The 15,766-nt window shown below is 44.2% G+C and overlaps 1 protein-coding gene across 1 annotated transcript in view; it reads left to right on the top strand.

Moving 5' to 3' along the window:
• LOC123773039 (tyrosine-protein kinase receptor Tie-1-like) overlaps positions 1–11,083 on the top strand; it is a 212,412-nt gene extending 201,329 nt beyond the window's left edge. The window contains exon 20 of the mRNA XM_069315149.1: positions 10,247–11,083. Coding sequence (XP_069171250.1) covers positions 10,247–10,308 — 62 coding nt within the window. The 3' untranslated portion in view covers positions 10,309–11,083. The remainder of the gene's footprint in view (positions 1–10,246) is intronic.
• Positions 11,084–15,766: the final 4,683 nt, after the last annotated feature.

The following is a 15,766-nucleotide window of genomic DNA, read 5'->3' as shown; positions in this document are numbered from 1 at the left end:
GTGAAAGATTTCTGTGTCCTCCACCATGGTTCCCTGAGATACCCTATCACCTGCCCTGAAGCGAAAAGTCTTATGTGAAAGATTGACAACTGGAATGAGTGCACCTTTATCGAGCACTACAACTAAGTGATGAGGAATTAATAAGCTATCACATCTCCCAGCCACCTGAAGGGTGGTACCTGGTTGTATGTGACGTCCCACGGCTACTTTAATAAATTTAACAGAATGTGGTGGGCAACTCTGTTTGGTCAATGCGTGCAATGCGCATGACCTCTTAATTGTGTCTGGAAGAGACTTAAAAATCAATTTTGGGTAGTGCGCATTATATTTCAGCTTCCTCTTAATTGAAGCTACAGCTGGGGGATGGTCAATCATCTCCACTGGGTAGGAAGTCTGTCCCAACTGCAACCTGCAGTTCCTAGCCCCTTTTTGAGCAGACAAGGAATAATCAAACCGCGACAGAAAATCAGTTCCCATTAAGATGTGACCAGGAAAATCAAGGTTCTCTACGATCGTACATGTGTGAGGCTGCAATTCCCCATCAATCTCAAAATTAACTGTACCTTGACCTACGATCTCAATCTTTTCCCCATTGACTGCTGTTAATGTCTTTGCGCAACGTTGAAGACGTGCATACTTAAAATTGCTGAAGGCTGACTTTTTAATTACCGTTGCCTGGCTTCCTGTATCAACAAAAGCTGTCAATCTCACACCTTCCACTTTCACCTCAAAAGTAGGCCTACCATCACTAGGAGCCTGCTTTCATGCTCTCGTAATAGTGACTTTACAGTCCCTCTGCATATGCCCACGCATCCCGCAGGAGTAACACCTACGCGGATCCCTGTTGTTACCCCGCGCAGGGTGGCTCGAACTTGCCGCTGAGGGCTGCCTCCTGCCTGATGAACCCGCGCCACAGTGACTCTGCTTGGCTCCCTCGCCTTTACTTACCGCCTCTACGTATGGCGACAACTGAGTGCCCGATGTCCCTGCGCGCGTCTGCCTGTCTAGGGCTGTGGCGGCCTGTTGGACTAGGTCTTTATAACTCGCACCCGCTCTCCCCGCAAGGAACAATGGCCCCATATCAGAAGGTAACGTTTTGCAGAACAATTGTTTAGCGAATTGCTCTGCCTGACTCGAATCTAACCCCAGTTCCTTAGTGAGGTCGTCAACCCTTCTCTTTAATATTGACCCGAAATCCTTGACAGTGCTTTGGTCATCCCTCTTAAGTGACTCGAGATAAAAGTAAGCCTCGTCCTCTGAAACCTTTTCTTTGAATCTGTCCCTAATCGCTTGGACAAACTGAGGCCAAGATGTCAGGTGCTGAAACTCTGTAAGTCCAGCCAGTGGACCGGCTACGTCCACGCAAGCCCCCATAGCGAGAGCAATTTTCGATCTATCCTCTGGGACAGCCTCCAGCATCGAACTAATCTCACAAAGCCAGTCTTCCACCTGGCGGTTGCGTTCCACCTTAATAAGCGGCAACTCCCTACCTCTGAGTGTCGGCAGAGTCAACTTGGGAATCAGACTCACAAGTCCCTGTGAATGTGACGCGGAGCTACTGGCAGTGGGTGGGTCCTGGGGTTGGGAACTGGGTTGAGGTTGGGGTTTGGGCAGAGGTATGGTGTGGGTGGCCTCGGGTTGGGGTGTGGATGGAGGTTGGGGTTGAGGAATGGTGTGGGTGGCTTCGGGTTGGGGTTGAGGCTGAGGTATGGTGTGGGTGACCTTGGGTTGGGGTGTGGATGGAGGTTGGGGTTGAGGTTTGGCGTGGGTGGCCTCGGGTTGGGGTGTGGATGGAGGTTGAGGTGGGTATGGGGTGGCCTGGGGTTGGAATGGGTATTGGTTGGCCTGGGGTTGGAATGGGTATGGGTATGGGTATGGGGTGGCCTGGGGTTGGGGGAAGGGTTGGTATGGGAACTGAGGATGGGGTTGGTATGGGAATTGAGGATGGGGTGGGTATGGGAATTGAGGATGGGGTGGGTATGGGAATTGAGGGTGAGGTTGGTATGGGAATTGAGGATGGGGTTGGTATGGGAATTGAGGATGAGGTTGGTATGGGAGGTGGGGTTGGGGTTGTTGTAGTGACGGATGAGGTGTACCTAGGTGTTGTGGTATTAGTGTTATGTTGGGTAGTTCCTGCTGTTGGTGTGGTTGTTCATGTTCCCGTTGAACGGGTTGCTGTTCTCTACCGAGCGAAGTGGGACGTCCTGCCATACTAACTGAGGCCCCCTGTCTGCCCTGCTGGCATGGCGTCGATGTTATTTGTGGGGGAACCCAAGACGGCTCTCCCCACTCATGGGACGACTCCTCGCAAGACTCCCCACTCATGCCAATAATAGTATCGCTACTGGGATGGAAAGATACCCTCGACTGCCCAGTCCCATGCAGAACCCGTGAATTCGTCGCTTCAGTCCCACTGACCCCACCTGTGGCGTCAGTTGAGCCACCTGAGCGATCCCCAGTGGTGTCGGAAGAGGTGCTGTCCTCTACACTTCCACTCCCACTGGTCCCTACTGACTGGTCACTGTCTGGCTTAAACATTTTCTGAGGTTTCTGGTGTGCCACGTCTCTTCTAAACTACCCTTTTGTGCACCCTCGACCCGGACTCACTACAACCGTAACCTTATACAAAATAAAAAAAAAAAATCACAACTCTTTTCCAAGAAACTACTAAATCCCAAAATAGGAAATACAACGATTTATCGAGAGAATCGCTGAAGTGAATCCAATGAATGAGTGTCTGCCCCGCACTCGTGTCTGACCGTGAATTATCCCGCAGTTCTATTGCTGAAACCTAAGTCCTTTACGTTAAAAAAAATTAAAGAATCTAATTTATATAAAACAATTTAACTGATAACGCAACTAACGCGCAGCACTCGTGATGGATTAATAAAGAATATTTTCTGTACTTGAATACTAAACGCACTTGAAGTGAGCAGCGTGGCTACTGATGACTAATGGAGCGGGACCAGCTGCGCTGATAAAAAAACCAAGTCCCGCGCTTTTTCGCTTAAACACTGAAAAATCAAATTTTTTTTTTCTGAGGGAAAATAACAAGTTTTACGTTAATAAACCGCTCTAGCGATTAATATAGACACCCAGGACCTATATATGCTTACCAAAAATTGAATTTTTATCAAAAACTGCGTTTTTACTCAATTGCTGGACTCTGCCAATTTTCCTGACTCCGAGGGAAAAATATTCTATCACCCCAATTATCACAAAACTCCTTTAATTCACAAAAATTTGGGTTTCTCGTTCCCAGATATAAATACGTTATTATTTACTACTGACGTTGTATACAGAACAATACTGACACATCGGGCGGTTTCAACACTCATTAATTCGAATTTTCATCAAAATCCGAGATTTTCACCTCAAATGGACTCTGACAAAATTACAACACGATTTTCTCGAAAAATAACTAAATTCGGCAAAAATGTAATTATCACTGTTTAATGCTTCAGAACAGAATTACGTCCCTTGCGCGCACTAGAGAGTAATACTGACCCCAGAATATACATGAAACATGAAAATTAGAATTTCCGCCAAAAAGTCAGATTCTAGCCCAAGCTGGAATTAGAAAATTTTTCACCTACGTTTCTACTGAAAACAGAATTCTAAGTCTAAAAACACAATTCTACCGCCTTACTGGTAAAAACTAGAAACTATCACTCGCATCGACTGGAGAATCCTAATGACGCCCAGAACATACACGTGACCCACGAATACAAATTAATTACAGTTAACGACTTTCCGACATTGACTTAGCCGAAAACTAATCCCAAAATACTTAGAAATATTCCACGGACTCTATTAAGCATTTACACGCAACTTACTATCCCTTAAACTCCTTCACTTACTATAGTGACCGACCAATAGCCCTAAGTCCAGAGGATTAACTACACTCTAGCAACAACGCCTCTGACTTAGACTAATACAACAGGGAATAACAAAACTTAATGTACGCACTTAGCCTAATATGCAAGAAAATGCTAAACACTTTGATAAAAAAATTTTTTAACCGGGGATTGAATGTAAGGGAAAAAAAAAATAATCTCTAGAACAACGAAAATAAACGGAAATTACTTTATAAATTTAAGTATACTTAATTCAAAAATGCACTCGACTTAATCTTATAATTGCCCTTACCAGCTCGCCGTACCACACCTAGCCTAGGGGCCTCGACCATCTAGGTTCCAACAGAGCGACACGCAGCTTTCAGCAACAATTATGACTAGGGACGACTCAACCTCCACTAAGTGTGCGATCACTTAGTTGTTGAATCGCTGCTAGGTAGGTTACTAGTCCGTCCCTCGGAGGCCGCAACGCCCTTCACGGATTTCCGTTTTTCCTAGCGTTTTGGGTCGTCTAATAACGCCCTCGGACTATCTACTGGCGTCCCACAGATATATCCGCCCCGACAGCCCTCAAGGAACTGCTGTTGAGAGTATGGCGGCTCCCAACACCTCTGAATTAATTGCAATGGGTCGAGTATGGTACCCAGTCCAATCAACTCGTAGCGGTCTCCTTATCAATAAATCTATTTTAACAGCCTAATCTTACTAACTAAACCTTAATCATATCAGCCCGCATGACCCAAGATTCGCCAATCCCCACTCAAACGCACTGTTGTGAGGCGCACTGCTAATCCTGGCCCGCAGCTGTCTCCTTAGCATCCGCGCACGTGTTCGAATGGCTAGACGCGTGAGCCTTTCAACAATTTCAAACAAAATTGTTGAAACCACCGCTGTGCACCATTGTAACACGGGTTAGGGTTCCTCTCTCTACTTCTCTTTCCTTCTTTTCCCTCTACCCGTATTCTTTTTTTTTATTCTCTACCAAGGGACTCCAAAACTTTTACCAAAGCCAACTCCACGCCACGTGGTCCTAAGACGATTGACCGACTTAGGATTCTACACCCAGTATGACGTGACCTAGGCTTTGAGCAAAACCCTAGAGTCGCCACTACGCTGCCACCACCAGACCAGCAACACCGAGCAATGATCGAGGTCTGGATCGATCACGCTAATTAATCAACCTTGGGGCTTGATCCCCACTTTAACCGATGACCGTGGAAACTTAAGAGTGTGAAATTAATTACACGGGAATGATTCGATGTTAGAATCGGCGCCCAATCCAACTCTGCCTCGTGTGGACCACGTGACCAGGACAAGTATACACATAAAACACATGGAAATAATAAAAATGCAATTTATTACCTAATTAATTTATTAAAAGAAAAACTAAAACAAAATCTAAATATGTTCACTCCCTGTCACTTTAACACTCCCTACTTGACCTGAATGGCAATGACTTGACTAGTCTTCTACATAACAATAGCAACTATACCTCTATGTTTTACCAGCTAAAGATGTTGGGCTGGTCTTGGGGAGAGGTAAGATGGTTGACCTCTTATCCCAGTTGCTCTGGAGTCCACACTGATCTCTCCCTTGTCTGGTCTACCCCAGACAGAGCATTGTATCCTTCCGCATCGCTTACCCCAGTTACTTAGCAAGGTTTAAGTTATAACAATTAACCTCTGTTTGTACTGAATTGATCCAGACTGGTTGAATTATTTTACTGAAATTAAATTACACAAACATCTAACGGCAGAGCTGTTCCCGATCCCCCAAAATGGTTAATTGAACTTTGAGAAATAGTAGACCTGTCAACCCTGATGACCTATGACCGCCGGTCACTCCGCCTTACAAGTTAGATCTGATTCGTGACGTCACTGATGGTGACTTAAACTCAATAATTAGAATACTCTTGATATTGTATCCAGTACTATTATACAATACAATTTTAATGCAAAATGAATAAAGGCTAATTTCTCTAAATTACTGAATACTATAGGATGGTTCATTATACAAAACTATGAACAAAGATGCCCGCCATTTGTGACTCAGACCTGCTAATTCCCAGGGTACTGGGCGTTGTTGAGAGGTCAGGTCCCTACTCGAACTTCTGGAACCTTCTGGAATAATTCTTACAACAGCCTAGTTTGTTACAATGTTCCTCTTCCATCTTCTCAAGACGTATGTGTGGTAGTGAAAATTTTTCTCTCCTGAGTCTAATTTCCTCTATTAGACGGTCGACGACAGGTCTAATTGTATGAAATGAATCCTAACTTTCGTAACGTAACCTAACACAACCCACTCAAGCAATAACCTAGATTAGGCTGATCTAGCCTCTCCTAACCTAACATAGTTTGATTTAGCCTTTTAATAACCTTACAGTTTTAAAAGAAAACCAGCTGAGTTAGACGAGTGTGGACTGTGACCGCTCTCTCTTCTCCCACACTGTGTGACCGCTCTCTTTTCTCCCACACTGTGTGACCGCTCTCTCTCTTCTCCCACACTGTGTGACCGCTCTCTTTTCTCCCACACTGTGACTGCTCTCTCTTCTCCAACACTATGTGACTGTTCTGTCTTCTCCCACACTGTGTGACCGCTCTCTCTCTTCTCCCACACTGTGTGACCGCTCTCTCTTCTCCAACACTATGTGACTGTTCTGTCTTCTCCCACACTGTGTGACCCCTCTCTCTTCTCATACACTGTGTGACTGCTCTCTCTTCTCCCACACTGTGTGACTACTTTCTCTTCTCCCACACTGTGTCACCACTCTCTCTTCTCCCATACTGTGTGACCGCTCTTTCTTCTCCCACACTGTTTGACCGCTCTCTCTTCTCCCACAGTGTGACTACTCTCTCTTCTCCCACACTGTGTGACCGCTCTCTCTTCTCCCACACTATGTGACTGTTCTGTCTTCTCCCACACTGTGTGACCGCTCTCTCTCTTCTCCCACACTGTGTGACCGCTCTCTCTTCTCCCACACTGTGTGACCGCTCTCTCTCTTCTTCCACACTGTGTGACCGCTCTCTCTTCTTCCACACTGGGTGACCACTCTCATTTTTCCCACACTGTGTTATCACTTTCTCTTCTCCCACACTGTGTGAACACACTCACTTCTCCCACACTGCGTGACCGCTCTCTCTTCTCCCACACTGTGTTACCACTCTCTCTTCTCCCACACACTGTTATCACTCTCTCTTCTCCCACACTGTGTGACCACTCTCTCTCTTCTCCCAAACACTGTTACCACTCTCTCTTCTCCCACACTGTGTGACCACACACTCACTTCTCCCACACTGCGTGACTGCTCTCTCTTCTCCCACGCTGTGTGGCCACTCTCTCATCTCCCACACTGTTTGACCTCTCTCTCTTCTCCAACACTGTGTGACCGCTCTCTCTTCTCCCACACTGTGTTACCACTCTCTCTTCTCCCACACACTGTTATCACTCTCTCTTCTCCCACACTGTGTGACCACTCTCTCTTCTCCTACACTGTGTGACCACTCTCTCTTCTCCCACACTGTGTAACCACTCTCTCTTCTCCCACACAGTGTGACCAGTCTCTCATCTCCCACACTGTGTGATCGCTCTCTCTTCTCCCACACTGTGTGACCGCTCACTCTTCTCACACACTGTGTGACCACACTCACTCCTCCCACACTGTGTGACCACTCTCTCCTCTCCCACACAGTGTGACCGCTCTCACTACTCCCACACTGTGTGACCGCTCTCTCTTCTCCCACACTTTTTGACCACTTTCTCTTCTCCCACACTGTGTGATCACTCTCTCTTCTCCCACACTGTGTGACCCCTCTCTCTTCTCCCACACTGTGTTACCACTCTCTCTTCTCCCACACTGTGTTACCACTCTCTCTTCTCCCACACTGTGTGACCGCTCTCTCTTCTTCCACACTGTGTGACCACTCTCTCTCTTCTCCCACACTGTGTGATCACTCTCTCTTCTCCCACACTGTGTGACCACTCTCTTTTCTCCCACACTGTGTGACCACTCTCTTTTCTCCCACACTGTGTGACCACTCTCTCTTCTCCTATACTGTGTGACCGCTCTCTTTTCTTCCACACTGTGTGACCGCTCTCTCTTCTCCTACACTGTGTGACCACTCTCTCTTCTCCTATACTGTGTGACCACTCTCTCTTCTCCCACACTGTGACCGCTCTCTCTTCTCCCACACTGTGTGACCACTCTCTCTTCTCCCACACTGTGTGACCACTCTCTCTTCTCCTATACTGTGTGACCGCTCTCTCTTCTCCCACACTGTGACCGCTCTCTCTTCTCCCACACTGTGTGACCACTCTCTCTTCTCCCACACTGTGTGACCACTCTCTCTTCTCCCACACTGTGACCGCTCTCTCTTCTCCCACACTGTGTGACCACTCTCTTTTCTCCCACACTGTGTGACCGCTCTTTCTTCTTCCACACTGTATGACCACTCTCTCTCTTCTCCCACACTGTGTGACCACTCTCTCTTCTCCCACACTGTGACCGCTCTCTCTTCTCCCACACTGTGTGACCGCTCTCTTTTCTTCCACACTGTGTGACCGCTCTCTCTTCTTCCACACTGTGTGACCACTCTCTCTTCTCCCACACTGTGTGACCACTCTCTCTTCTCCCACACTGTGACCGCTCTCTCTTCTCCCACACTGTGTGACCGCTCTCTTTTCTTCCACACTGTGTGACCGCTCTCTCTTCTCCCACACTGTGACCGCTCTCTCTTCTCCCACACTGTGTGACCACTCTCTCTTCTCCCACACTGTGTGACCGCTCTCTTTTCTTCCACACTGTGTGACCGCTCTCTTTTCTTCCACACTGTGTGACCACTCTCTCTCTTCTCCCACACTGTGTGATCACTCTCTCTTCTCCCACACTGTGACCGCTCTCTCTTCTCCTACACTGTGTGACCACTCTCTCTTCTCCTATACTGTGTGACCACTCTCTCTTCTCCCACACTGTGACCGCTCTCTCTTCTCCCACACTGTGTGACCACTCTCTCTTCTCCTATACTGTGTTACCTCTCTCTCTTCTCCCACACTGTGACCACTCTTCTCCCACACTGTGTGACCACTCTCTCTTCTCCCACACTGTGTGACCGCTCTCTTTTCTTCCACTCTGTGTGACCGCTCTCTCTTCTCCCACACAGTGTGACCGCTCTCTCTTCTCCCACACTGTGTGACCACTCTCTCTTCTCCCACACTGTGTGACCACTCTCTCTTCTCCCACACTGTGTGATCGCTCTCTTTTCCCACACTGTGTGACTACTCCCTCACACTGTGTGACCACTCCCCCACACTGTGTGGCCGCTCTCTCTTTTCCCACACTGTGTGACCACTCTCCCACACTGTGTGACCGCTCTCCCACACTGTGTGACCGCTCTCTCTTCCCCCACACTGTATGACCACTCCCCCACACTGTGTGACTACTCCCCGACACTGTGTGAATACTCTCCCACACTGTGTGGCCGCTCTCTCTTTTCCCACACAGTGTGACTACTCCCTCACACTGTGTGACCACTCCCCTACACTGTGTGACCGCTTTCTCCTCTCCTATACTGTGTGACCGCTCTCTCTTCCCCCACACTGTGTGACCACTCCCCCACACTGTGTGAATACTCCCCCACACTGTGGGACCGCTCTCACTTCTCCCACACTGTGTGACCGCTTTCTCCTCTCCTATACTGTGTGACCGCTCTCTCTTCTCCCACACTGTGTGACCACTCCCCCACACTGTGTGACCACTTTCCTACACTGTGTGACCACTCTCCCATATTGTGTTACCACTCTCTCTTCTCCCACACTGTGTGACCACTCCCCCACACTGTGTGACCACTCTCTCTTCTACACTGTGTGACCTCTCTCTCTTCTCCCACACTGTGTGACCACTCTCCCTTCTACACTGTGTGACCTCTCTGCCACACTGGGGGATCTCTGCCCACTTTCTTTACTTCTCAATGAGTGTGAAATAGTTATGTTTATATTTATATGTTTTACTGTATACAAACTTAAATAATGAAAAATAAGTAGTTCTGTTTGGCTGAATTTATTGAGAAGGTTGCATGGAGCTGTTTTACATTCATCTTTCTTAGATGTAACATTAATAGGAAACTTTGTTGATGCCGCTAAATAATACATTGTGATAATCGGTTGATGTTCTCAGACTTATGAAGACTTTAAGGCTTTTAAGTAAAGCTCAATAATTTTTTGGTGTGAACTATTGACACTGTTGGTAGTAACGTTATAATTTATAATAAAATATTTTATGTATATATAGTAAATAGACAGAATATATGAAAATTCCGAGCATGTTCTATTATGATTGGTGAAGGGGAAGGAAATACATAAACTACTTGAGATAATGTGTTGTGTAAACTCAACAGGAACAGTACAACTTCCTGCACACGGCGACCATCCGCCACCTGAACGCCTTCAATGCTTATAAAAACTTCAATTGATCTTCCTGCAAGACTTCACCTTCCTGGCAGTCTTCAACCACGTAGAATCCCTCGGCTGAGCGCCCAGCCATTCCTCAACCACTGTGGCACACTTGGTTGAATACTCTGCCAGCTCTCAGTCATTGTTGAAATCTCAGCTGGCCACCCTAACAGCTCTCAGCCATTATGGACATCCCAGCTCAACACCCTGCCAGATCTCAGCAATCGTGGACATCTCAGATGACCACCCTAACAGCTCTCAGCAATTGTTGGCATCTCAGCTGGCCACTCAGCCATTGTTGACATCTCAGCTGACCACCCTAACAGCTCTCAGCCATTGTTAACTTATTTGCTGACCACCATAACACCTGAATTTAGCTGAAGGCCACTAACACTAGTGGCGAGGACAGGAAATTTACTTCCTGTCCCAAATTTAGTGCTCTTATATCCAAAGCATTTTGACAACGCAGACAATGTGAACAAATTATAACTTTAAGACATACCTTCCTCAGACGTCACCGACAGTCAAGCTCAAATTGTACAAAAGTTACATTCATTCAGTGACACATATAAAGAAATAATGAGCACAAACAGTATGAAAAAGTCGTGTAGAGATTCTGACCATCAACAATGCACTATAATTCATGATCACTATGACATGTGTTCCATATATTTGTTATTTTATGTTTAAAGTTAAAATAATTAAATAACACGCATGATTAATTGTGTTTTGTTATTGACGAGCTTACTGTAAAGCTTTTTAAATATAAAACAAAATAACAATTATGCATTTCCTATAAAACTTTATCTTCCTTTGGTTTATATTTTAAACACATTATCAATGTATTTTGTTTAAAATTATTTGCTGTGTGATGGCGCCTTTTTGGTGTGAACTTTAGAACGTGGCTACGCCGCTGACGTATATATGTATACGTATTCTTCGTTGGTTATGGCCGGTATACATGTCCGTGTCCACCTGGACGGAGAACCTCCAGGTAAACAGGAAAGTGTTCACCTGGACGGAGAACCTCCAGGTAAACAGGAAAGTGTTCACCTGGACGGAGAACCTCCAGGTAAACAGGAAAATGTTCACCTGGACGGAGAACCTCCAGGTAAACAGGAAAGTGTTCACCTGGACGGAGAACCTCCAGGTAAACAGGAAAGTGCTCACCTGGACGGAGAACCTCCAGGTAAACAGGAAAGTGCTCACCTGGACGGAGAACCTCCAGGTAAACAGGAAAGTGCTCACCTGGACGGAGAACCTCCAGGTAAACAGGAAAGTGCTCACCTGGACGGAGAACCTCCAGGTAAACAGGAAAGTGCTCACCTGGACGGAGAACCTCCAGGTAAACAGGAAAGTGTTCACCTGGACGGAGAAACTCCAGGTAGACAGGAAAAGTTTAAAGTCCAGGTGAACGGCTCTTTTACACTTAATTATTCTGTTTTGTTCGCAAGAGATTATACAAAATAATGACTAGAAATGATAAAAAGAAAAGGTTCATATTTGTAAATTATCTTCCTTAAATATTAATTCTTGTCTTTTGGGTTGTTAAGTAAGACAATCAATTTTGTTAATCATTTTGTGTCTAGAATGCCTTTGTGGTTCATTACAAAAATCAATAATTTAAAGGCTGATAAACTCACTCTGTATTTTGTACTACCCTCTTCCCAAAATATTTGTACTTATATATATTTGTACTTGTACGTATATATATATATATATATATATATATATATATATATATATATATATATATATATATATATATATATATATATATATATATATATATATATATATATATATATATATATATATATATATATATATATATATATATATATACATACTTTTCGTCTTACCTGATATGTTAGATTAAGGACGTGCCCTAAACACTGCGTGTTAGTGGCTTCGCAAGAATGTACAAATACCAATCTTATGTAATCTCACCAACCCATTGTACCTTCTTGTGAATAAATGATTAATATTATTGTTATTATTATTATAATTATTATTATTATTATTATTATTATTATTAGTTTTATTATTATTATTATTATTATTATTATTACAAAAATATCTCGTTACCGAGATAGAGTGAGTGGAGTCTGGCTTTTAATAAATCTTATAATGTAAACAAGGTTAATAGGACACTTTGTACATTTTGGTGTGGACACTTGGGTACACTTGGTTTACAAGTGCACCAAACTTGGTGTTGATACTTATATTCACACTTACACGAGAAGACTAACTTAACAGAACTTTACTCGATTTAAATAATAAATATTTTAAGTCTGATGATAGTTAGTCTATTCTATTTAGTTTAGGTTCCTTTCCTGGTATACAGTGTAGTCTTCCTCTGGTGAAGACTTCACCTGGTATATTGGGTGAAATGGGTGCCAATTTCACCCATTAGGGTGAAATATAGTCAGTGGAACATTCAATTATAATTTGAATTTTTTTATTTTTATTTTATATTCTTTGACAGTTAATTTACCATTAAAACTTTAATGGACTTTAAGTGTCTGCTCAGTTTGGGCCACAACCTGCAGGCGGTTATGTTTGTTTATATGTGAGACTTATTCACAAATGTTCCATTGCATGAAACTATTTACATTTGCTTTCATATTTTGTCTTCTAATTTAGATAATGTTGTTGGTATTTGTAGAGCCAAATTAAAGTTGCTGTTAAGGAGTATTATTTAACAATAAATAGTAGTATCAAACAGATGGTGTAGACCTGGCTCCTATGAGACCATATTTGGCTTATGTACTTTTATAACCTAATGAACACATTTGACCTAGTGATTGTCATTTTACACTTTAATGCGGTTCTTTTATAAAATATATGTTGATGATGCCTATTTGTTATTAAATGATGCTTGTCATATGGAGTCATTTGGAACCTTTCCCACTTCAATAAACATACATTTCACTGGTGAGAAGATAGCACATTAGAACCGTTCAAGAGAGAATAATCTGTAGTGGAACATTACAGCGTCACTAAGACAGTTCCTGGTGGCGTAGTGGAGCATGACTCGTCGTGCCTCACTACCAACTTCCTCTGGGTTCAAGCCCTGGCCGGGGAGAACTAACCTAACATCTGCCTTTCAACCTCGCCCCGGCAAATAGACGGATAGACATTCTATTTTTATAGATACAGGTATTGATAGTGCCGTATGTATGTCACCATATATATATGGTGACACTTATAGTGTCATATTTATGGTGTCATGATAATAGCACAATAGTGACTAATTGTGAGGAAAGGGAAGGGAACTATCAGGAGAAAGCACAAGCTATTACGACTATATAGCACTTGCAAGTGATCAGGAAAAGGATTTGGGATTGGACGGGAAAAGGAATAGGCAACAAAATATCACAACACAGATAATAATATACTTAGAGTTAATGAAAACATATAATAAAGCTTCACTAAAAAGTTAAAATATAATGATCGTGTTTAATTATTGTTCGTATTCTGCCAAATATATATTAAAATGTATCTTTTTATTAGATACTGGAACCCACAGGTGGATCATTAAGCCGCTACGATAGCCAATTAGACAGTTTCAACCATGGTGGTTAAGTTAGGTTAGAGGCGATATAATGGTCTGGGTATCGTGAACCAGCTGGTTCTTCAACCATAGTGGTTTATATGTTGAGTGTATTAACTGCTGATGCTGTCATTTAGCTCTCTTTTGTATCACGTTCTACTTCTTGTGTGAGACAGTACTCTATGTTGTCATACATCTCCCACCCTCACTGCACATGGTCCGTGCTGGTCTGACCATGGGACACCTGGCCACACATGCTCCTTGCTGGTCTGACCATGGGACACCTGGCCACACATGCTCCGTGCTGGTCTACCCATGGGACACCTGGCCACACATGCTCCGTGCTGGTCTGACCATGGGACACCTGGCCGCACATGCTCCGTGCTGGTCTGACCATGGGACACCTGGCCACACATGCTCCGTGCTGGTCTGACCATGGGACACCTCGCCACACATGCTCCGCGTATATAGTGTGCCAAAGTACAAATGGTAATAACGGCACATTGACACTTATAGAGTGACCACAGCGTATCCAGTCGTAACTGGTATATGTTGGGTCATGACAGAAACAAACTAAAAGAAATAATAAACACGGACCAATACAGAGATTGCAAGCTGACGACCCAGAGAGCGAGTGGTCGTGACAGAGGAGGGAAGAGAGGACGGAGTCCTTCACTCAGCCAGACTGAACTAACCCTATATATCTCGGACGACAAACATGCACAAAATTTAAATGACAATGTAGGAAATAATAGTGTGCAAAATGCTTGAGAAATCTCCCAGCTTTAGGAACAACGTCAGCAGTTTGAATGACTTCCATACAAACGTCAGAAGCCTAGTAAATAAATTTGATGCAGTGTACATGCGCTGAGGCTGAGAATCTCGGAAACATTGCTATCAGTGAAACATGGAAGGGTGCTATCAGGAGAAAGTGCCAAGTCATTTCGACTCTATAGCACTTAGTAGGGATCAGGATAAGGATTTAGGATGGGACGGGAGGAAGGAATGATGCCCAACCACTTAGACGGTCAGGGATTGAACGCTGACCTGCATGAAGCGAGACCGTCACTCTACCGTCCAGTCCAAGTGGTTCAAGTGAAACATGGAGACGAGAGGAGATAATTGAAGGGGGGAATTCCATCTCCCAGGATTCCGTTCACCTCTCAGAACAGCAAGAGCAGATGGTGTGATGCTATATGTAAACGAGAACATGAATACAATCAGCAATGAGGAATTGAACACCATGAGCTCCTCAGAGTCTGTACGGTGCAACATGCTAATTCAAGATGATAACACACTAACAGTGGAAGTAACAGCCTTCCAGAACTTGTGCTAACATCAGAAGAGGGCATGACATGTCCTATACAGGTGGGGTAAAATGGTCGCCCATTCGTGTGATCACAATATTCTAAGATGAATTACAATTATAGAAACACTTGTTAGGGTCCAGAATGATGACTTTCTAGTTCACCCTCGAGGAGACTATCAAGGAATGAGAGGGGAATTATAAAACATTTCCTGGAGAAGTTAATGGGTGATCAAAGCATGGAAGCATCGTGGGAAAACTTTATGAAGGTCATTACTGAACTTGTTAAAAATACGTGACGAGAAATAGAAAGAAAAAAGAGAACAGGAGGGATGACACAGGCAGTAATGTAAGAGGTGAACCTCTGGAGCAGGCGGCACTTCAACAAAGAATAACATAGATTATGAGATATACTGAGGGACCTTAAATTCAGTCACCCAGAAAATTAGATTAGCCAAAGGAAACTACGAAAGAAAACTTTCTAAAAACACTGAGAATGAATACATTACATCAGCGTTCACACAAGAATGAGTAAACATCATACCAATCCCCACACAAATGTTTGAAGCAGGTGAAGAGTACGAATTAATTAACTAACACCTC

This window comes from Procambarus clarkii, chromosome 81, assembly GCF_040958095.1.
Source record: "Procambarus clarkii isolate CNS0578487 chromosome 81, FALCON_Pclarkii_2.0, whole genome shotgun sequence".
NCBI lineage: Eukaryota > Metazoa > Arthropoda > Malacostraca > Decapoda > Cambaridae > Procambarus > Procambarus clarkii.
This window is presented reverse-complemented; position numbering and strand designations above follow the sequence as displayed.